The sequence below is a fragment of the Electrophorus electricus genome, chromosome 3, assembly GCF_041902795.1.
Source record: "Electrophorus electricus isolate QZ-2024a chromosome 3, ASM4190279v1, whole genome shotgun sequence".
Lineage (NCBI taxonomy): Eukaryota > Metazoa > Chordata > Actinopteri > Gymnotiformes > Gymnotidae > Electrophorus > Electrophorus electricus.
The window spans coordinates 12,029,052-12,051,945 of record NC_137499.1 but is presented as its reverse complement, the minus strand read 5'-3'; the positions used below and the strand labels follow the sequence as shown (position 1 = coordinate 12,051,945).

The following is a 22,894-nucleotide window of genomic DNA, read 5'->3' as shown; positions in this document are numbered from 1 at the left end:
ATAACAGGTTTGTGTCTCTGGTTCCACCCAGTCACATGACCCCTAGGGCCATGTGTTGATGTGGCTGTAGTCATTTGTTACTTATATTTGATCAGTGAGTTTTTTTTAATTTTCAGAGGAAGGAACCACACAGGAAAGGAGTGAGCTAAAAGTTCACGCAACACATGTTGCAAGGTCACCACCTCATTCAGCACCAGTGTGTGTTCCCTCGCACACCGACATGCACTCCCTCCCTCGCACACCGACGTGCGTGTTCTCACACACTAGCAAGCTTGCACACACTTTCTTCAACACATTTATTGACACGGCGCTGTGAAGAAACCATCCGCCACAGGAGATATGAAACAGCTCCGAAGGCCATGTTCGCCGTGTCTGAATGAACCTACGAATCCTAGAGTTCTTCATAACCTCTGTCTGGAACATATTTACCAAAACGCAGTTCAGTTCATTCTCAATGCTGAGGTCAATGACACGCCAGGGAAACACTGGAGCTTTAATCAGCACCGTTACAGCTAGTTTTAAAAAACCAGGGTGGCCGCTCGCATTCATTTTGAAGTTTTCGGTCTCCGCGGTGCCGTTGCTGGTTATTCCCCGGCTGGTATGCAGAGGGCGTGGAGCGCCGGAGACCTCTTCGACCCCGATCAATTGCCGAAACACAACACCCACGAGAAGGGAACTGGCCGGGCGGGCCAGGGACCGCCCCGCGGGCTCTTGTTCTGGAGCTCCCCCCCGGGGGTGTCGCCGGGCTGCGGTGGAGCTGCTCACGACCGCCACCCGGAGGAGCAGCTGCATCAACAGGTGCGATGTGGTGTATCGCAGCTCGTAGCCAAGCGTAACGCGTGTCACGATGGCCCTCGGGCCCAACGCAGGCCAGCCGAGGAGAATAGATAAACTGACTCGATATGTTTTGGCTACGGAGTAAAACTCACGAGCTTCTCATTGTCTTCTCGTTCGTATGCATTGTCTCCTTTGTTGCAATACTTAGGTGACTTTACAGCATTTTCAACAGTTCCGCCTATTCTTCTCGGGCCAGACATGTGTTGTCGACTCATAGTTCACTGGTACTGATGGTTCTGAAGACAATAGAAATTGTTGACTTTCTCGGTGTGTTGGAGGTCCATAAGGACAGTGCTTGGAAAGGTGATGGACATCAATTACCAAACAGCCCCAGTGCTGCTCTGTTTACCACCAGAGTACTCTGTACATCATCAACCTTTTGCAGAGACCTTGTATTTCCAAGGTTTTCAGATTCTTTCTTTTTCTTGGGAGATTTCGCGTGGGTATGTCTTAGTGGGTCTCTTAGACCGAAGTCAAAAATACTCAGACTTAAAGTGAGGATTTGTGAATATGTGAGTATTTAATTTCAATGCTTCTTCAGACCTAGAGCTTTCCTTGAAGAAGCTGGTCCTAAACGGGTCTGCTCTGGTCTTAAACTGGTCTGCTCGGGTCTTTAACAAGTCTACTCTCTTCTTTAACAGGTCTGTCCTGGTCTTTAATGGGTCTACTCTGGTCTTTAATGTGTCTGCTCTGGTCTTAAACGGGTCTGCTCTGCTCTTTAACAGGTCTGTCCTGGTCTTTAACAGGTCTACTCTGGTCTTTAATGGGCCTGCTCTGGTCATTAATGGGTCTGCTCTGGTCTTAAACGGGTCTGCTCTGGTGTTTAACAAGTCTACTCCGGTCTTAAACAGGTCTGCTCTGGTCTTTAACAGGTCTACTCTGGTCTTTGACAGGTCTACTCTTGTCTCTAAGAAGTACAGCATGGCTGTGACCTCTTCATTCTTCAGTCAATGGAATTCACTGTTGCCGTGTAAATTTGACTCAAATGTTTTCAGTTATGAAGAAAAAAACAAACAAACAAATGAAGAGATTTTGATCGCTGGTGAATAAGCGCTTCGAGAGACACAAATCAGCTTCTATTAAATGTCCTGAAATGAAAAAAAGAAAAACCAAAGCTTCTAATAACGTCATTAAATAACATTTACTGTCTGTGTCAAATCCGCTACAGTCACAGTGACGGACGCTGTAATCATGGCTAAGCGATGTCTGTTCTGCAGTCGTAAAAAGCCGTAGCACTCACACCCTTGCGGTAATGACATAAACACGGCCCCTGAATATAACGTCTAACCGATGCTGGTCTGAGACGCTGAACGCAGGCAAGAGACACCCAGAAACATCTGTTTCTGCTTGGACGGTCATCCGAATCCCTGCATGCAGCTCCTCCTGCCTCTGCAGTCTAACCAGGCCCAGAGCAGAGCACAGGAGCTCAGAGTCACAGGAACCCAGCAGTCGTACGCCCGCCTCGTCACTCAGCTGCCGCCAGAGGCGCGGGTGGCCGCAGTGAGGGACCCGAACCGGACCGGACCGGAACGCCCGAAGCCAGAGGACGGTCGGCACCCTCTGTAGAGCTTATGGATCAGACCATGCGCCTGTGAGGCGGGATGCAAAACAGGGCCCAGCAGAGCTGGCGCAGAACAGATAGCGAGGGGCTCAGTCGTACAACGTCAGCCACTCCCCGTTTCGCAACCCACCAGTCGCGTGGACGTGCACCGTGTCTGGTGCGGAGATCCAGCATCAGATCCAGCCTGGTGGAACAGTGCAGGCTGAGGGTCAGATCAGGGGTGGTCGAGCAGGAGAAACACGAGACCCTCCAGGACGAGAGTTGGGCAACGTGAATTACAGCACGCATTTCCCCAGCTTAGGAAATACCTTTCTTCTTGTAAACAGAGCTGCACTTAATAACCAACTTCATACGTTTGTTTGCTCATATGGCTGTTACGAGCAATAAGCAAGAAATGTTTTGAATCACGAGTTTCCCTTTTGTAATGTAACTCATAACACCAAAAAACCCCCCCACAAAAACATCACTCCGACACAAATAGAGTTAAGGCATCTCAGAAGGTCGCAACATATAAAGCCCTGCTGGCGTGAGCCCAGACAACGGGGTTTCCCTGGATGTGTCGGGGGCGCGGGGAGCAGCTGAGAGAAGTAGCCCAGGGGGGAGGAGGTTCAGGGCACGGGGGAGGTGGTGGGGGAGGGTCGAGGAGGATCAGTGCACTGGGGGAGTGGAGGCTGGGCCAAGGGGGGGCAGGTCTCACGGGAGTGTTTCCTGACACACCCAGCAGTGGCCGTGCCTTTGTGCTCTACGGTGCCGCCTGGGCTCTGAGCCCCTTCTGCTGCCTGCCCCTCCGCCCGCACCCAGCCCTCTGGGGGAGGTAAACATTTCTCATTTCCCTAGGAAGTGAATTCGGGCCGTGGCTAAATTGGATTAATCTCCGGCTGATCCCTAGGGCGCGCAGTTACACAAGGCCGAAGTGCGGCGATGTGAGGGGGCCCAACCGTGCCCGAGACCCTCGCCGCCACTGTCCACGGTGACGGCAGTGTACTGGCAGGGCCCTCCATCACACCATTGTGCATGCGTGCGTGTGTGTGTGTGTGTGTAATCTATGCTTTCCCAGACTCCCACCTTATCCTTCCTGTCTTGAAATGCCCCAAAGAATGATGGGAAGGATATTTTCCCACCATCTGAAGGAGCCGCTCACCTCCGTATGGCCTCTGCGTTTCGCTCTGCTGGGGGACACACTCTGTGCATGCATGTGTGTTTGGCATAAGGGGCGAGAACAGCGCGCCAAATCGCAACATCTGTCTTCCCTCACGTCACGTTACATCATTTGGTGACCTTTCACCTGCTGACGACAGACGCAGAGGCTAGGATGCAGACGGTACACATCGAGCTGTCTTGAGTCTCAGACAGTGAGCGAAGCAAAATTCTCAGACAGTGAGCAATCCATACTTTCAATTAATTGCAATAAACGAGAAACAACTGTTTGTGGAGGGGCGTGAGATACCTCATGCAAGCACTGAGCAGCTCTGTGGAGCTCTTTGGAGGTGTGTGGAACTCTGTGGAGGTGTGTGGAGCTCTTTGGAGGTGTGAGGAGCTCTGTGGAGCTCTGTGGAGATGTGTGTGCACTAGAGTTCCGAAAGAAGTGGATTTCTCTACAGGCCTATGGAAGGTGACCTAGAATCTTCACTGGGCTAGGTGTAATTGGCAAATTTTGCCTGTGCGTACAAGGCACACATCATTTAAGACAGCACAATTCAATGGATCTGTGTATTTGTATTCCTTATATCATTGGATCAACTAAATTATGTATGTGTGTGTGTGTGTGTGTGTGTGTGTGTGAAAATCACTGATGGAAATGTGTTGCAGACGTTTTCCATCCAGCTGTTTTTAAACTGCCCACACACAACACTGCTATTTCTCAACTGCCCAGATGGTGTTAGTGTGTCAGTTTTAAAATCCTTTTTGATATATAACCGTGACTTTCGCCAGACACGATGGAAATCGTGACTTCTGTGACCCAAATAAATGCGACAGAGCAAAACCTTCGTGAAAGGTGCTACACTTCTTGTTGTAGTCTCAGTGAAGAAGCCGCCGCCAGCCTCTGCCCTGCTATGAATGTTCTGCATATTCCTATTAAACCTTATCTATAGCACTGTTCTCGCACTTCTCCCGCTGGAATTTGGTACTTTCTTTTGAAGGTCAGAGGTCGTGGGCCGCCCCGCCCATGTCTGTGGTCTTTGGCCGCGGTTCCCGCTGACGGACAGGAAAGCCTGTGTTTTAACATCCAACCTCTTTCCCAGATAACGGCACTGCCCGAGCGAGCCGCGGCCAGCCCGCCGCAGAACAATCACAGGAAACTGGGAACGTCGGGGAAAAAAAAGGCACTCTCTTCGCGAGACAGCGTAGGCACACCTCGGAGCGCGAGGGGAGGGAGAGGGAGAGGGAGAAGGAGAAGGAGAGAATCAGAGATGTTGAAAGGCTGACAGACTCAGGAGAGCAGAAGAGGAATGAAAAATTGGTAAATAAGCAAGGAAGAGCTGCATGAGCTCACTGGCCTGAGCGACCACTTCCTGGGATGAGAACTTCCTGTTCCCAAGATTCCATTTCCTGTTCTTGATAGCTGGCAGTAGTGCTGGAAGGGTCTCTCTGCACACGGCCCCAGCAGAGACAGCAGTGATGTGTCCTTTGGAACGTATTTCCTGAAAACACATCCAAAGTGGCCCTGTTTTGTTCTCTCAGTGCCTATATCACAGAAATCGAGTGTAATATAATGTAGTGTAGAATGTTCTTTGTATCATCACTTTGTAACACCTGGTAACGCCCGGTGACACAATTTTTATTTCTGACACTGGGAAAAATGTTTCAGAATTCCACGTTTGTTCCTGTGCCTGTCGGCGTCACACTCAGAAACTGCCGTGTGCTGTCCACGTCTCTCAGACACCTGGCGGCAGGCGTTGTGTGTGTGATAAACGTTGGCCTTGCCCAGTTACCTCCTGCATGGCAGGAGTCAGAGAAGGAACTGTGACCAGGAGCAGACCTGCCCTCTGTTTTCCTGATGTTCAGCCATCTTTAGTCGCCCCGGGCGTGTCCAGGGGGTGCGTGCGAGCCCGGCGGGTTGCCCGGCGATGCCCCGCCCTTCTTCCCCACCCAGTCATTGTTTGCTGGAGTGGAGGGATCCTGTGCCGGCTGCAGCACAAGACTAGACGTCTGGGTTTTCCAGATGTATGTTACATGTGTGTGCGTGTGTGTGTGTGTGGCTGTGTGTGTGTGTGTGCGTGCGTGCGTGCTTGTGGCTATGTGTTTGTGTGTGTATGTTTATATGTGCGATGTGTGAATGTGTGTGTGCGTGGTGGCTGTGTATGTGAGAATGTGTGTGTGTGTGTGTGTGTGTGTGTGGCTCTGTGCGTTCGTGTGTGTATGTTTATATGTGTGTGCGTGTGGCTCTGTGTGTTTTGCGTCTATGTTTATGTGTGTGCGTGTGTGTGTGTGAGGGTGTGTGTAATTTGGCTCCAGCTACATTACCTCTTACGCCTGATTGCAGACCCACAAACAGAGCACTTATGTTTCTTATTGCGAATGAAGTGTTTTCAGTGACGTGTATGTAACGCCTGACCTTCTCAGGCTACGATGTTGTACACTCCTCTCACACTTCCACGTTACATGAACTCACATCTTTGTCCAGTTTGTCTACAGCATTTCGCGTCACTGGATCTTCTGAGGTTTGGAAGCAACGTTCTCAGTGGTCCAGAGAACCGATGGCTGACTAGACACTGTCAGAAACATCAGGAGGATATTTCTGCCGTTCCATGAACACTGAGTTGGGGTCTTACTTATCAGAGTTCTTTGAAAACACACCCTGTACAATCCGAGTGAGATCTCCTCCACCTATAAAGGCAGCGGCTTCTTATTGTCCTCCATCAGGCATCACCATTGCCCTTTCACACAGTCTGCGTCCTACCAGCTTCATACCAACCTCAAATGTACTAGGACGTCTGGAAGAGCTCAGTCCGGTCACAAAAACTTTATTTACAGTGTTGGATATGCCCACAGAAAATGTCCTGGTTTGTATCACGTGTCCCACCTGTATTACATGTCTCACGCATCTTATGTATATCATGTGTATTGCCTTAGCACATTTTTTATTGTCCCCAGGCAATAAAATGAATAAATAAAATACTACAGATGTGTTTATGTAGGCTGTTTATGTGTGCCACATAAACAGATGGGCAGATTGAGAACGTGGTGATGCGCCCGAGACACCGGCAGAGTGTCGGCCTGTGTTTCCCTGCCATAGCCCTGGCCTACACCTGCTGTTACTTGGTTACCTGGTCCCCCCCCCCAGCAGGTACGGCCCCCAGGCAACCACGTCCGTGGCACATGCGTCTTTTTCCCGCCTATCTGGTCTGAACATCATGAGGGTTTGACTGAGGGTTCAGAAAGCATGTTTCAAATTTACCCAGAAGCCCCACTAGCTTGTCAAATGCGGTATGAGTTAAGCGCTGGTGAGATAATGAGTTAACGTGTCAAAATGTATGACATCAGCAGGTCATGTGATATGTCTCAAATACAAATGTTTTTACTTACGCACCGCTGAACACTGGCCTGGGATTAATATCTCTGTGTTCAGCTGCTAAATTACTCTTGAAGACTCCGCAGGGTTTGCTAAAATTATCCAGTGACGCTACATTTTCATCTCTCATACAAAAGTCACGTTTGTCCGACATTAGGCATGATGTGACTGTCAAGCCATCATGACTGCAGGGTATCCAGAGTTTTTTTAAACACGCGTGTATGAAAAAAAAAAACACCTGGGTTACACGTCAGTCCCAGTGACATCACAAGTATGTAAAAATGTGCCCAATTGGTGCTGAGTGCTGACTGATTCAAGCCAACACGAATGTGTCATGGAGCTCTGGGAATGTCTACCCAAAACAACCCAAGCGTCTGTTTTACAGCTGACACAAAGCGTCTGCTCCAGTTGGGGGCTTTCCTGGTATGTGGGTTAACGACATTTGGAAAACTAAAAAAAACTAAAAAATCAGAGTGGGAACCTGGTAATTAGAACTAACTAATTAGGTCTAACAGGACTAGACAGGATTAATCAAACGCCGCTGTTGTACTCACTGATTCACAGTCACGCAATAGGCAAATGTGGTACAATAATGAACCACAAGAATGCTGTAACACAATACTCACAAAGAACACCATGTAAATACTTCATAAGGAAAACAGTTTGCACTGTGTAGCTTTGTTTGCTTGTGAGTGTCTTTAACATTCTTTTACGGCTATCATGTGGTTGGTCTATTTATTTAATCATTGTTGTTCTTGGACTTTGGTACAGGAAACTCCATGTCTCAGAGAAATTCACCCCCAGTAAGCAAATGTTTCATAGGATTGTCCAAGAAGACATCACTTCTTATAATACATCTTAAAATGTTCCAATTGTCTTTCTGGAAAAATAATCTATTCCACGTACATCATGTGCAGTCCGTTAAGACACGGTGGACATGCAAGAAAACGTGCGGGGAGGTGTCGCTGTTCAAAAGTGCGACGGCCATCGGGCACACGCAGGATCTGCCGGTCAGGACGCGGTCATAGCAGGAGATGCCGCCAGCGGCACTGGACAAGGGCAGCAGTTCACGGGAAGGAGATCGGAGCGGAGAGGAAATGCTGCGTTGCACTGACGGCGAACCGACCATAAACAAGGTGCTCGGTCCGGTCCTTGGCCAGACCGCCTCGCGACTCCTGCACTCAGGGCCGGAGGAGAAGACGGAACACTCTGGCGTCAGCGGACGCTCAAAAGCAGAGAAGGTTTTTGGACGTCAGGCTTTCTGAACGTCGTGTGGTTTTTTTCCCTCCCATCTTTATTGCCAGAATTCACACCATTTGACCTAAACTGTCCCTTTTTAAAAATGAGACGCTGGGGTAATAATCAATTAAATGCCAATTTTGCAGTGTCCAAGGGAGAAGGGAGGCCTGCTGGGTGTAGCGTTTCATCCCTCGGGCCCTCACGCGCTCTGGGGCCGGGATCCGGTCATCTGGTGGGGAGTGACGCAGGGAAAGGGGAGGGCTCTGTCCCCGGAGCGTTTTACTGTCGTGCATATGGAATCAATGCACAGGCATCACAATGCCCAGATGCTCAGCGTGTAGCACTGAAACGGATTCGAATTTCACCCAAAGATATTTGCAAACACGCACTGGTGGACGTGCATGCAAATACACACACACACACACACACACACACCTGCACGCACGCACAGACACGGATACACATGTGGGCGCAGGGTTGAATTCTGGTGTCAGCAAGAGTGTGTGGCAGCACCAAATCTGAAGGCCCTTCCTGTGCAGTTCCCACAGGCAAAAGTACATGTCAGCTGTGTGCTGTTTACTTCTGCATCTCCATTTTCCATCGTGTGTGTGTGTGTGTGTGTGTGTGTGTGTGAGGAAGTGACACATCCTGTTGGACTACAGCTACCACCGGCAGTCACATTTCATTTAACGGCATGACCTTCAGCAATATCTTTAGCCACCTTCCCAAACAGGGCTCCACTGGGAATGCCAGGGAAAATGCAAAGATTCCAAAGAGTTTAGGAAGCTAGCAATATCATCAGCACTACGTGAAAAAAAGTAACATTTTTACTTTTACGTCTTTTTCTTTACATTTTACATTTAAAGTGAATGCCACCACAGAAATGTACATTCCAGCTGAATGCTGTGGTGTGCTAACAAGTTCATGATTGTACATCAAATGATGAACCATCATTTCTGCTCCACGTTTAAATTAGCATCAAACAGCAAGGCCATCTGTGACCACTGGTGTCCCCCTGAGCAACTGTGCAACTCCTTCAGGAAGACGGCAAAGGAAGCAGATATTTCCTTAAGTTAGTCCAAGTTTTAGGTTTAATCTCTGGTCTCCTCTTTTTTCTTGGTAGCCAGAGATTTAAGAAAACACACCTCTGGTCCAGTGTTGCTTGCTTTGTAATAGACGGAGCTGGGTGTATGTACGCTTATTATGCAAGACTAGTGGTTCTCTAAATGTAATTTATGTGCATGCTCTCATGTTCATAAGTACAAGAACGCTGATTATATACAAGAAAAAATACTGACCAAGACTCCTAAATTTGTTTATGACCTAAAATATATTTGCCTATAAGTACAATAACTTAAAAGGTTATAATAAAATACAATTTGGCACAAAGACAGTCCAACATTGACGTGACTTTTTTTGACATGCAGCTTAACACAAGAGTGGAAACAATCTTCCGGAACTTTCTATCACCTGTAAACCATAATTACATGGAAATGAACTGAATATGCAATGAGCCAATCAAAATGTACGACGGTTCTTTTCTCATTAATAATGTCTAAAGCATAAAATAATACTACTACAAAATATGAATACTGACTGTGAGCATAATATGCATTTATAAATATACACAAATTCCACTCACAAAAACATCCATTATACACCCAGGATGAGAAATATATTTACATTTTCCAAGTGTGAGTAGTTTCTTTTTCCAGCATGTGAACATTACATTTAAATGCCTCAAGATGATAGGAGAAACCGGACGAAGCCCTTGTATGTTCCAGACATAAAGACTCGGTAAAAGAGTTCATTCAGAACCTGTGTTGTCTTTAGACCTCAGACAACTGCAATTGTGCATGAAAAATTATACAAGTTGAGATCACTGAAATGGGATACTTATCAAGCTTGCTAACCTTGGTCAGGTTTCCCCGTAAGACGATTAAAGTTCGACGCCATAAATTGGACGAATCAAAGGCGCGATGACGTGGGCTGACAGCTGTGGTGATGTTATGCAGTTTCTTTTATGGTAAGACCTCCACAGCACATTTCTGGATGGATTTGGTTTGGTTCATATGTTGTGGGTATTACCGTCTTCTAAGACTACCACTGTTAAAGAGGAAACTTAATATGAAGTGAAAACTCGAATCTGGAATCATGAACCATGCACAAGCGCTGTGATTTTTCAGACAAACTGGACTTTTGATGTGTGATGTATGTAGCCTTTAAGCCATAATTACTTTCAATCAGTACATTCCATAACTAATAGGAGAGCTTTTCCTTGTTATTGGCTCAATTTTAAATACAGAGCTCTTTTCAGAAAGATTGCATTTAAACCCATCAAGTGCAGAATCACTTCAAACAACAGATGGAGTTTCACAATCAACAAGCCCTCTTTACAGAGACCAAAATGGGGTTTTTTCCCCCTAAATCTCACAGAACTTGCTTTCAATGCCAGAGGGAGAGTCATCTGCATCTCCTTCTGTAAAGTCTTTTGTCATTGTTAATCCTCTACACCGTCCTGTTTATGGTGGGAAGCAGAGCCCAAGGGAAAAGCTTCTCAACAGTGTTCAATAGTCAATAGGTGTGCAGTAATGTATACACTAGGCTCTGTCTGTATGTCATGGTGTGTCCTAGCTCATAGTGAGAGGACTTTTCAAATGCCTCTTGGCTCCAGGACACCAGGATTTCTCCTTGATGCAGTCAAAAAAAGATTCCAGTGATCCCGATACCTTAACTTTACGACACGATGGAGACAGACATAGACATACAAGTGGAGATATGTGGAAACATCTCAGTGGAGACGGATGGAGATATCCCAGTGGAGACGGATGGAGATATCCTAATGGAAACGGATGGAGACATCCCAGTGGAGACGGATGGAGAAGCAAGGTCCCCGTTTGCACTGTAAGACACACGATCCTTTCTGAGCTTCTGCAGAGTCTCCTCAGATATACAGGTTATCCGAGCGGAGGATGGTGGTGGACAGGCCGTGGAAGTTCTTGCCATTCAGCGTCTCCATGTGCCCATCGATGCTGTGGCACCGGTGCACCTCCGTCATGGAGGAGGTCGTGTAGGATGCTGAGCGCAGGGCCTCCGTGTTGGCAAAGGTGCTACCGAACTGGATGCGGTACTGGTTCCAGTGTCTCCGCAGCACACCCTGGACCTGTGAGCCACACAGACAGCGACAAGTCTCGGTTCTGATTGGTCTGGACCAGGTTAACTAAATACACCTCAGCAAAGAGAACAGATGATACATGTACGGAAAACCAAAAATGTGCCGGTTACTAAAGAGCGAGCCCAGATCTCCACTGTGCCTCCAATTTGTCTTTGAAATAACTTACTTACCTCTCCATTGAAGAAACAGAAGATTGTGGCCACTAGGAGACCCTAGAATTGGCAACAACAAAAAAAGCACTCAGAAATAAATTATGTTGGAAATCTCAACATCAAAGCATTCACATCTGTGTTAAAAAAAACCCCCCAAAAAACAATGGCTTCCATTCGGGTTTCTAGGCATGCATGGAGCGAACAGATGGCTTGGGTCAGCTAATCGGCCTTCTCAAAAAGCTCCCTTCGCCTGTCACAGCCCACACTTGGTAAATGGATCCCTGGTACAAAACGTTAACTCATAGCATTAGCAGCCTACAGTAATGCATCCTGTTAGAGTACAGTAGTAAATTATAGTCAGATAATACTCATCTTCTTCACCTACTGGCTTTAAGATATCAGTGACATGCCAGCAGAAAACAGTACACTAGTAATACACATAAGAAAAAAAAATACCCCAGCAATAAGCACAAGCTGGTGTTCCTATTGTCAGGTTCTTTATCGCTTCCAGAAAAAGCATCCGGGTTTTCTTTCACTGCTCAGCGGTTTCACCTGGCCCTTCACAACTCAGAACCACGACGGCAGGACCTTCCGCCCAGAGCGGTTTCTCTGACAACAGTGTTCAACGTCGGCCAGTGCAGGCACCACTTTTTTTTTACTGAACTGATCAAATACATTCCTTTGAAAAAACAAAAACTCAAATCTGCCCATTTTTACATGCACAAGAACTTCGCTGTGACTATTAAATCTAACCCTGCCTGCTACAAGGGATTATTCAAAGAACCACTGGGCCTGAGCGCGGAGTTTTTCAATCCAATCAGGATCTCCTGCAGACAGAAAAAACAGCAAAAGCCAGTACAACCAGCCACACACATTTATGTCCAAAAGTAAAACTTCTTGGTAAACAGACATCCGTCTGAGACACGTCTGCAAGCCAAATCATCTGCTTTCAAATGGTACAGACATTAAATTGAGCCACTTGAGAGGATGAAATGTCTCTCTGAGGTAGGAGAAACAAAACCACCGTGGCATTTAAGTCCACAGGAAGGTTTTCTGGTAACCAGACATCCTTTCGAACTCAAGGTCTTGGTCTGAGACTGCATCCTGACTGCCAATCATTGTACGTTATGGTTATCTCAGTACTGGCCTTTGCGGTACGAATTTTGCAGACAGCTAAACAATGCGAATGCTCTAACAAAACAAAACAAAACATTTTTTTATTGTGTGTTGTGAGCCTCTTGGCCTATCCCAGCTTTGAAAGTCCTGTGGGTGCTTTGATGTACCACAGCATTTGCATGCAGGCCAGTCTGAATATAACCTCAGTACATTAATCTAAAGTCCTACTCAGCACTACACACCAGCAGTTTATCATCTCGATTTCTCAGACACTTGTCCCACCCTTCAGGGTCTCACTTTCAGAAGGCAGAACACGAGACCCTTTTCTGAGAGGGCTACACCAACAGTCTGGGACAAACTCCTGCAGCTCTCCTGCGCCTTTCCTGGGGTCCTCTTCGGGTTCTGCTGAGGTTCTACTGAGGTTCTCCTGGACTTCTACTGAGGTTGTACTAAGGTTCTCCTGAGTTTCTCACCTGGTAATGCATCAAGATGTGAATGATGTACCCGTAGATCTCAGAGGACAGGCGGCCCTCGAGTTTGTAGGGGAGCAGGATGAACTGGATCCCCAGCAGAGGCACGAGGATCAGCGTGGCCCTCACTGCCTTCATATAGGGGCTGAACTCCGCCTGGTGGGTCACCTTCAGCTTGGTTATCAACACGCGAACGATGTTCAGGAGGAAGAACAGATTTACCTGAGGAAATCAGAGACAGCGAGACAGAGAGAGAGAGAGAGAGGTGGGGGGGGGGTTGTATAGTTGGATAGTACAGGTGCATACTAAATGGATTAAGGTGCATACTAAATGGCCAAACTTCTCAAAATTGAGTTTAATGTGGACGCATTCGCGCACAGAATGGCAGAGTTGCGATTTTGAACTGCTCTGTGTTACAAAACAACCAATAGCTAGCATACTGTCGGCGTTAACAGTTGAAGAAGGAACACAGGATGAAAACTGCAGAGCTCCTTCTGTGATCTCAAATTACAGAGCAAGTTTTCAGCACTAAGATCAGAAAGTACTAAATAAAGAAAAATATTTAATCAGTAAAGGAATAGTCCCATGAAATCAAGCCATTCTCTGTGAACTCTAGTGAGAATTCGAATTAATCGATTCAAATTAAATACCCACTCGAAACACAAAGGAGAAGAAGATGTACTGCTGAGGAGGTGGAGAGAGAGAACAGGAGAGAGAAAGAGGATGGGGAGAGAGAGAGGGGGAAAAGGACAGACAGAGAGGGAGAGGGGGAGAGGGAGAGAGGGAGAGAGGGAGAGAGGGGGGGGGGAGATTTACTCACCAATAAAGCAGCACAAATAGGCCCATGGATAATATAAAGCAGAGATGTGTGTGAACTGATCCAGCAACTGCAGCAGAAGGAAAACAAGACACAGCTTTTCCACACTGTTACACTCCAGGTCGTCGTGCAGCAACCTACAACAACTCGGGAAACGGGCCTTGGTCTGCCGTGCCTCCGCCGGGCTTGAACAGGACATCAACTTACTTGTCGTTGTAGTAATAGCTTCTCGCGACGGCGTGTATCAAAGCTGGAATGAGCGGGAATCCTGAAGAACATGTGACAAATACTCAGCCACAGTTTGTAGTATTGATAGCGCACGGTTTCTTTAATCCGTGTGCAAGGAACAAGAAACAAGCCAGGACAGCGTAACCGAAATAAGAGGTTTGGTATAAGACGTATATAAGATATAAGACCTAACGAACGCACCCCAGCCCAGGAGGTAATACCACAGGAGGCGCTGCTTGTCAGCAAACACAGCCACGACGATGAGCGTGTGAAGGTAGATCCCCTCACACAACATCCAGAAGTACATGCAGCCCACGATATACCCCTGGATGAAGGCCGAGACCTTACAGCTCACCTGGGAGTGTTGGAGAAACAGCAGGAAATGACACAAAAGTAGATTAGGCATCAACAGAACGGACGAGTGATCACAGTATTAACATTTCTGACTGAACTGTTCCTTTAAACATCCTTTAAACTGTTCCTTTAAACACCTTTAAACATCTCTGATCAAATCTGATGTTCTACATGCTTAAATGTACTTCTAGTGTTATTAATGTATACTCAGAGTGAATCTGATCGTCGGAACAGACCTGGTGGGTGACCTAAGCGCTTGTCGTGGTACACAGCGATGAAGACTCGGCCAACTCACCGGGTTTGCACGTACCAGCTCTTCATTGTTGACAACGGCAGTAAATATAATGATGGTTATGATTGAGTTGAGGACGAAGGAGGTGAAAAGGTTCTTGTGAAGCGTGATCCTCTGACAGCTTAAGCTCCTGGAAGAGAGGACGCAGGTCAGCGCGTGCGCACGGACGGAGGCCGCATCGTCTAACAGCTAATCACTGGGGGAACTGGGCGGGTGATGCACAGGAATAAAACGCACGGCCGTCTCGACTTACTTGAAGTGGAAGAATATTCCCAGGGAGGCAAACAAAGATATCAATGACAATCCATGTCCAATCAAAGTCAAATAGTAGAAGTTCATGTCTGTCTAAATAAATAAAAACATTAATAGAGTTGATCAAATTGCACCTTATAGACAGACAGATAGATAGATAATAAAAATATATCTTTATTGTGCTAGTTGAAGTTTCTGAAGTAGTACGGCTTAGTTAATAAAGACATATAGCATCTTCAAGATAGAATATGTAAGACTAAGATGAGACAGATAAGAAGGTGAGATGGGTAAGAAGAATGTGAAATGATCCTTTGTAGACTTAAGAGTGGCCAATCACCTTAGAAGAACCAAAAGGCCTCATTTCACTGCCAACTGTGTATTTCTGGATAATAACCTAATATTATAATATAATACAATAGAATAACATTTGCTCCAACAATACGGGTTGTGCATTTAAGGTACTTTAGTCAGACCACGCTTCACGCTCACTCACCAGCCTGCGCTCCCTGCTCACTTGTCTACAGTTGGTGTAATTGGTCCATGTTCTGTTGCTCTCTGGGTGGACAAACCAATGTCCCGTCTCCATGCAGATTTTTGTGACCACCTCTGAAAAAACAGCATACATCTTACTGAGAGTGAAAATCCAGTGCTGAAACAGTGATCAGATTTGCAGCATTATCTAGCTTGGAAGTTCTCCAGATAGCGCCCCGATCTTTAGAATCAGAAACATCAGAAAATTCCTTGTGTTCTGTCTGTCCACTGTTAACAACGGGTTTTACCCAATAGCTCGCACGTGTATGTGAATACACAGCGATACAGGCGTGTGTTTGCGTTAAAGAGATGCTAAACCAATTCGCCTTTGAAACCTGAGGAGGAAACGTACCCGAGGTGTCGAAGTCGTGGTAGTAATCAGGGCACTGCTGTGTGGCAGTGATGCCAGCCTCCAGGTCGTCCCAGCAGAGCCAGCCGTCCCACGTGTGGTTACACACGGGCCCCGCTGCAGACAGACACAGCGCAAGGGTCACGGTACCAGAATTCACTCGTTTGGTTTGTGATGGAGTTCAAAAGCATAGAAAGAATTCTGTCCAGTGAGATGACATTGATAAGCGAACTGTACAAAAAAAACCTGCAGCCTGCGTGTGGTGCTCACCAGTACTGTAATAACGATTATTGCCATTTAAACACATTTTCACCTAGTTGGTCTGGATAGTCTCATTAAAATCATTTGTCTCAGCAGTGTCGTCCTGAGGTCATTGCATTTTCTTTGAGTAAGGGTGACACCCATGCACAGCTACATCTAATGACGCACTGTGATCTACTGACAGACGGCTGCAATGCTCCACGCGGGCGCTCTCAAAAAATTGGCACAGTTGCAGATGTCTGCCTGGAAGTGTTTGGAACCAAACCAAATGACAAGAATATAGCGCTGAGTGTTTGCAGATGAACAATGCATATTGTCAGACAAACCCAAGAGAGTTTACGATGGCATTCCAATGAGTCAGTTGTTGCTTGCTCATAAAACCGAAGGGACATCTAGCATCTAAACTTAGCTTTGCACGATATAGTGAGCCAGTCCACCACAAAGGTCTCTACCTGGCTGTAATTAGGCATACTGAGGTCTTCATATATACATTTATTAATAAATCTACTTCCATAAGATCCAAAGGAAAGCTTCTCTGTCCAGGGGGTTCCAAACACGGCAGAATTCAGGAGAACTTGGTCTTCTCACCTATTCGATCGTGATTTGTGCCCTTGGTAATCTTTTGGTAGCACTCAAACTGCGCTGACACGATCTTGCTGCGGGAGATGCCGATCGGTTTTGGTTCGGTGTCGCTCTCCTCAGCATGAGCCATCCTTAAGAGCTGTTAAGAGTGTCAAAAACAAAGACCTTTTACCAACGTAAAGGACACGGGCAAAATCCAAAAAACATTACATTCTCAAAAGTTTGCAGAACCAGAAGATGAACTATAACAATAATATAAGGCAGCGTAAAGAGAACGCCGTAGAGAATACACATCCCATCTATGCATCGCTGTAGTGATAACTGTAACAGGGGTTTGTAATACCTCACAGGTTGCACACAGCAAAAGGAATGAGCTTGTCCAATATCCGAACATTGCTTGTCTGCTCACCTAAAAAAAACAAGAACTTGTAAACAAAGAGGGACAAACGGCACAAATCAATTCTGCTTAAGGAGTGAGGGGACCCTCTATGTCCTGGGTTGTATTAATTAAACAGACTCCTGTTTATTCTCCTTAAGAGAATATTCTTTTCACAGTTCACAAGAACGTACGTTACAGATCAAATGCATATACAGTCAAAATCAGAATCAGAGTCTTTATTCGCCAGAAGCAACAGCTATACAAGGACTTCCTCTTGGTGCAGCTGTCAACAGCGGACTAAAATGTAATACAGGAAAGAGATGGACACAGATGCACAGTGAAAGTCCTGTTCAATTCTGATTCCTGTTCTCTGGTAAGCCCTTACGCCTGGCCAAACATATGATGAACTGCATTTCCAAGGCACAGTGACAAAACTAAATGTAGTTGTCATAAACACGCGTACTGTAGTTTTAAAAAGGGTGGAGGACTGTTTGGAGCGCTTCACTGAACTGAGAGCCCATAAGAGACCTACGCCTGCCATTAGATGGGCGGAGGGTGACGTCACAGCGTTGCCATGGCCGTGAAAATTCATGGGCTTTATATTTCATATGATTTTTTTTTCCGCTTTTTTCTGAAACCTCAAGTTCAATAATGGTTTGTGGATTTAAATCGAGGCTATTGTCTAGTGTAATGCCAGGGCATCTGACGGTCTGGCAGTCTCCAGCATGTCTTCTGTCTCGGCTTGAATGGTTGGGTTGGGGACATGGCTGGTTTCCACTGCCTTTCATTACTGGGGGTCTGGTATACTGATGGCTTGACCAGATAAGGTCTTTACTTTTGTAAATTTGGTTTTTGAAGTTACGTTTATAGTTTCCTTTGGCTTTAGCTTTAATGGATCTGCTGTTTAAATATTTTTTAATCAAATAGTATGTAAGTGGGCTAATCCAGGTTTAAGTCTAGGTGTTTCCCAATAGTCATTATTGGTATCAAATTATCTTTTTATATAGTAATATAATCATATTTAATGTTTTCAGTTCTAATTGTACTACTAGATGGATGGATGATGGATTGAAAAAGAAAAAGGGAAAGGACCTATCTGAATCCCTACGGTTTTGAGGGTTAGTCCTGCTGACGGAGTTATAGTAAACTCCAGGTTTTCCAAGCAAACTCCTGGGAATCGGATGACCCGCTGTCCCAAGACAGGACTGTGGCACCATGGAAAATGGAAAATGTCCAGACCTGCTGGACATAACAGTGGACATAACGATCTGCTGAGGGATCTCCAACTACCGCAACTTAAGGGCAGCAAGAACGTCCTGAGATATGTACTACAAAAACCCCACTGTAGGACCTCTGATAATGTTGACCGTGGATGACCGTGTAGGTGAAAGGTACTGGTTTAGCAGAGCTTAGCAGAGTAAGCTTGTCATAAGATGCTCGTGGATTTGGGAGAGCAATGCAGAATTACTTTTTCAGGCAAATAACACACAAGGCCTTACAGAGCGAGACATTTATGTAAGTATATTTTTTCTTATATTCACAGTGACGCTGATCATATTTATCCATAAAATGAAAGGCTACAAGAGGAAACTTCAGGAAACTCTCAAGGCTTATTAGAACTTTTATCCAGAAGTTGTCTAAATAACACAGAAGACAGTTCAGTCCAGACCTCTAGTTGTGGACCTCACCACAGACAGTCTGAAGCATCTCCAACGTTATCTTTGTTTAAATCAGGACATGTCAACACATTTGCAGCATGGGGGACCAGAAGTTGTGTGATTTAAAAAAATAAAAAATTTTTGGACTCCAAACATTTCCTGCTTGGACAAAAGGAAGGGAAACCACACAACCAGGCTCATGTGTGGAAAATGATCCGCTTGCTTCTTTGCTTCTATGGAACAGTATGGAACACAGTTCTGAGAAGTGCGGATAGGCATACTGAATCAATAAGATTAAGGATTTTTTTTTTCCTCCAACATCCACTTGAATAGAAACATGTTTTACTGGCAAATGGCAGTCACCGGAATTTAAAGGAAACGTATGACCTGATCATTTTGCAAAATAAAAGTCACCTGTTGTTAAGTGCGAATTCATTTACAGTTAATCACCACATTCTATTTGGTTCAGTTTTAGTTGTGACTTTGTTGTGACTCCCAACTGGGGCTCTTGTAAAATTAAGGACTCGGCTTCGTCTGAACCGTGGTGTTTGATTTCACAGGGGCTGATAAATTGTTCTGAATCCCCTGTCCTCTATCTGTTCCTTTGAACTCTTCCTTCCTGTCTCTCTTACATCATTCCTTTCCTCAGCCCCTCTTGCCGACTGTGTGAAGAAGGAGAGGTACGTTTGTACTAAAAGAATGCTTTACTGCTCTTTTGCGGGCCTGGATGGAAACCTCCTGGACAGAGTGTTTGCCGTGTGGGCCGAAGAAAAGATTTTCAGACACCGAGAGTCCAAACAGCTGTGGCAGGAGAGAAGCCACAGTTTAATGTGATGCCATTTTGTTTAGTTTTTGAGAGTTCAGCATCAATAAAGTACATGACCTTGGATTTCTAACTGGGGCTAGCTATTTTAGTTAGGTAACTAAGCAAATCTAGACTAAAGCCCTGATTAGTCTGGTTTCTGTAATTGGGATCTGAAGCCCTTTCCTCATGAACGATACTACAAAAGCCGTCATACAGATGGGCTCCACGTTCCACTACCAGGTGGATCTGTGGTAGCATCAGTAGTTGGTCATGAGGTTCACTGTACCGTGGCATATGGAAATAAACATGGAGGATCGGAAGACCTACTGTACCTCAGTTTGAAAAGCTTTAGAGCCGTGAATTAGCGCTATTTTTAAAAACATTTTAAAAACCAGCAAAAACATCTCTAGATGATATTGATCTTTCTAATACACTGACACTTTTTCATGTCAGCCTAGATCACAAAGGTGAGGAAATCTTTAAACTGAGGCAAATGTTTCAGATAATTATCCTTTCCTCAGCCCCAATTATTGTTACTGTTTTGTTTTTATTTAGATGGTGGAATCGCCACATAGTGATATCTATATCAGGATTTCCTTGGGTGTGCTTACAGTCACACCCAGAAGCTCAAAAGGTGACATTTGTTTTTCGTTCTGCAAAGCAGTCAAAACATTGGCATCTTTACTGCAGTCCACATGTGCCCTGGTGAGACACAGGACAGCACCGCACACACCAGCATGTCTCCGTCACAGAAGGAGTGCACAAAGTTGGGAAGAGCAAGTCCGTAAAACCGTCAGCTCGCGGATCACCCCGGTGCACGCTGAGGGGATGAGGTACAGCACGTTAAGTGTTACACTGATCAGGGCAGGAAAAGGTTTCAGTGTACTGAACCGTGCAGCGTCACATGTACCGGCGGCACAGATGGATGGTAGAAAAACAAAGGGGCGAAAAGTGGTCACTTCTCATCAGAGGGGGTTATGGGATATGACATTCCTAGGTGCTTTTTCTCTCTCCCTCATTTCCTCTCCCTTCTCTTCCTGTTTCTCCCTTTCTCCCTCTCTCAATCATTTTCCATTTCTCTGCTTTCTACCTCCCCACTTTCTCTCTCTCCCTTCGCCTGTCTTCTGATTCTACCACTTTCCTTCTCCCTCCTCCTCCATGATTCTCTGTCTGTCTTTTTCTTCTCTCTCTCTCTCTCTCTCTCTAGCCTCCTAGCTGGGCACCCTCCACCCTTAAATCAGGAAGCCCCTGTCAGCCATGCTGAAAGTTTGTTTAACTTATGTCCATTCTGGAACCACCCATGGATATCAAGCCAAGCTTTCCATGGCTCACCCAAAGGCCTACAGACTGGTCATGTTCCATAAGCTGATCTACAATAAATGGTTCACCCGCCCCCCAACATACAACCCCCAAATACTTCAGAGAAATTCAGAAATTAAGAAAATAATAAATTATTCCTCTAATAACGTAAATAACTCCCATTTTTACACATATAAAATATTTGACATTTTGGATTCATTTGTAATATTAATTATTATATTTTAGAATATATAATACATACATAAAATAGATTTTAGAACAATAATATACAGCTAGACGCCCCCCCCCCACACACACAATATATATATGGAATAATAGAGATAGTTCATTAAACAGACTAGTAAACAGACTAGTCAATAGATTAGTAGTCATTTCTTGTCAAAGTAGCCTATGTGCTTCAGGATTTGATGCCTACTTTACAAACATGAGACATTAGTCCCATTATCTTTATTAAGTTCATTCGCAATGTTATAGTCCTGTACACCTACATCTACCTCGTTCTAACCGCAAACTCGAACTTGTTTTACTTGAAATGTGTATGTACATCTCAGTACACATTACTACACACTACTCACTATTGAAAATTCGAGCAATATCAGCTTAGTTGTTAGGTCCATTTTTGAGTGTCAAGTTAATTTCAATAAGACAGTTTCAGTAGTGTTGCCAGAAAAAAAGCAGGTTTAGGGCATCCAGACCTGTAATATAACTGGGTCTTATATCTTTCAAACCTCTTGGCTCGCCAGATGTCACCCAGACCACGGGGTCGTTTGAGTGTCCACAGCAGGACTTGGGGGGGAGCTCTCCTATCGTGTTGACGGCATTTGCTCCATATCTGATGCCTATTTCGTAACTTCACTTGAAACTTCCTAAGCCTCGGGGAACTTCAAATTGAAGTCAACAAGTGGAAAGACGAGCGTGTTTTGTGCTGTTACGGGCATCCTTTGATACATACAGACAAGCCAATCTCTCCCATCAGTAAAATGTCATCTGGTACTTTAATCTTCATTAATAATATCAATGATAATTCAACTGTCCTGACAAGTTGGCTGAGTATCGAGCCCGGGTCATTCATTGACGTAATTTTAATAGTCCAACTTTGTTCTTCAGCACAGTAATAAAAGGATTGTTTTTATACAGCTGGCCAGATAACAGCAAGACAACGACGAGACGTTTACAAATTAAACAGGCTGACGCTTCAGCTAATAAAACCCCAGTAACAGCAGCTCCGAGCACGAGATCTCGGCTCGTGGTGAAAGTTTCCACCTTCGCGCTGCACCCGCAACATCCCCCGCGGACAAACGGACCGTGTTAGTGGGAGAACACGCACATGCATCGACATTCACGGACCGACTTTCCTACCTCGCCCGTTCCGCAGTTAATCCGAGGCTCGCGAGCAGCTCAGTGGCAACGTCCTGCACCGCGCGCGGCGAGAAGTCGGGCCCCCCTGGCAGTGGAGCCTCGCGCTTCCTGTGACATCACTACTCATCTGCACTGGATGTGTTGAACCTTGTGCTCCTTTAGGTGAAGGTATCGCTCTCCTTTCACTAATATTCAGAAAGGGGGCGAGTAATCTATTCTCGCAATACTGCATCACCCCCTCATTTCCCCCAATTTATTTTTGCATGAAATCTAAGTTTGTCTTTTGTTGGCGTGGATTTTAAAAGGCAACAATAGTCCCGATCCAACAATATTTTGCAAGTCTAGCATCCTTTGGCAGATCAGTCAGTTTTTCTCAGAAATAAATGGAATGTTTTTCTCAGAAATAAATGGAATACCTTAAACAAGCAGCGTTTATACCCTACATACCCTACGATAATCCCAGACCAGGTTCCTAACAGGAAAGATTTAAGTTCCCCATGACTGTAACACCCCCTGGCGTGTACACACTCAAAGGATTTACAGTGAATGTTTCCTTTGGCAAACGGATTAAATATGGCCGTAAATAGTGGTTTGTTTCTGACACAGTGGCGTAGGTTTCGTTTCACCTTTTGGGAGGCAAAGAT

The 22,894-nt window shown here is 45.6% G+C and overlaps 1 protein-coding gene and 1 long non-coding RNA gene across 2 annotated transcripts; one reads left to right on the top strand and one right to left on the bottom strand.

The window, feature by feature from the left end:
- Nucleotides 1-65: 65 nt before the first annotated feature.
- On the top strand, nucleotides 66-6,520 carry LOC145653710 (uncharacterized). The gene is made up of 2 exons (XR_014119866.1): nucleotides 66-798; nucleotides 6,024-6,520. It is a non-coding gene; the product is annotated as an uncharacterized LOC145653710 (long non-coding RNA).
- A 2,941-nt stretch (nucleotides 6,521-9,461) lies between these two features.
- On the bottom strand, nucleotides 9,462-22,678 carry calcrlb (calcitonin receptor-like b). Its single transcript, XM_027018705.3, has 13 exons — nucleotides 22,251-22,678; nucleotides 17,073-17,138; nucleotides 16,736-16,868; nucleotides 15,890-16,003; nucleotides 15,500-15,612; nucleotides 15,008-15,099; nucleotides 14,758-14,884; nucleotides 14,310-14,463; nucleotides 14,088-14,148; nucleotides 13,884-13,950; nucleotides 13,067-13,285; nucleotides 11,496-11,537; nucleotides 9,462-11,313 (listed from the first exon to the last, which is right to left on the bottom strand). The coding sequence occupies exons 2-13, from the start codon at nucleotides 17,121-17,123 to the stop codon at nucleotides 11,095-11,097; spliced, it is 1,392 nt and encodes a 463-aa protein (XP_026874506.2). The 5' UTR covers nucleotides 17,124-17,138; nucleotides 22,251-22,678; the 3' UTR covers nucleotides 9,462-11,094.
- Nucleotides 22,679-22,894: the final 216 nt, after the last annotated feature.

What these genes read in the sequence shown, in the direction of transcription:
- calcrlb (XM_027018705.3), bottom strand. Translation starts at nt 17,123, where the DNA reads ATGTTCGGATATTGGACAAGCTCATTCCTTTTGCTGTGTGCAACCTGT. An exon ending in TGCTGTGTGCAACCTGTGAG is followed by an intron (nt 16,869 to 17,072) that starts GTATTACAAACC and finishes CACTCTTAACAG; the next exon opens with CTCTTAAGGATGGCTCATGC. An exon ending in CACAAATCACGATCGAATAG is followed by an intron (nt 16,004 to 16,735) that starts GTGAGAAGACCA and finishes GTCTGTCTGCAG; the next exon opens with CGGGGCCCGTGTGTAACCAC.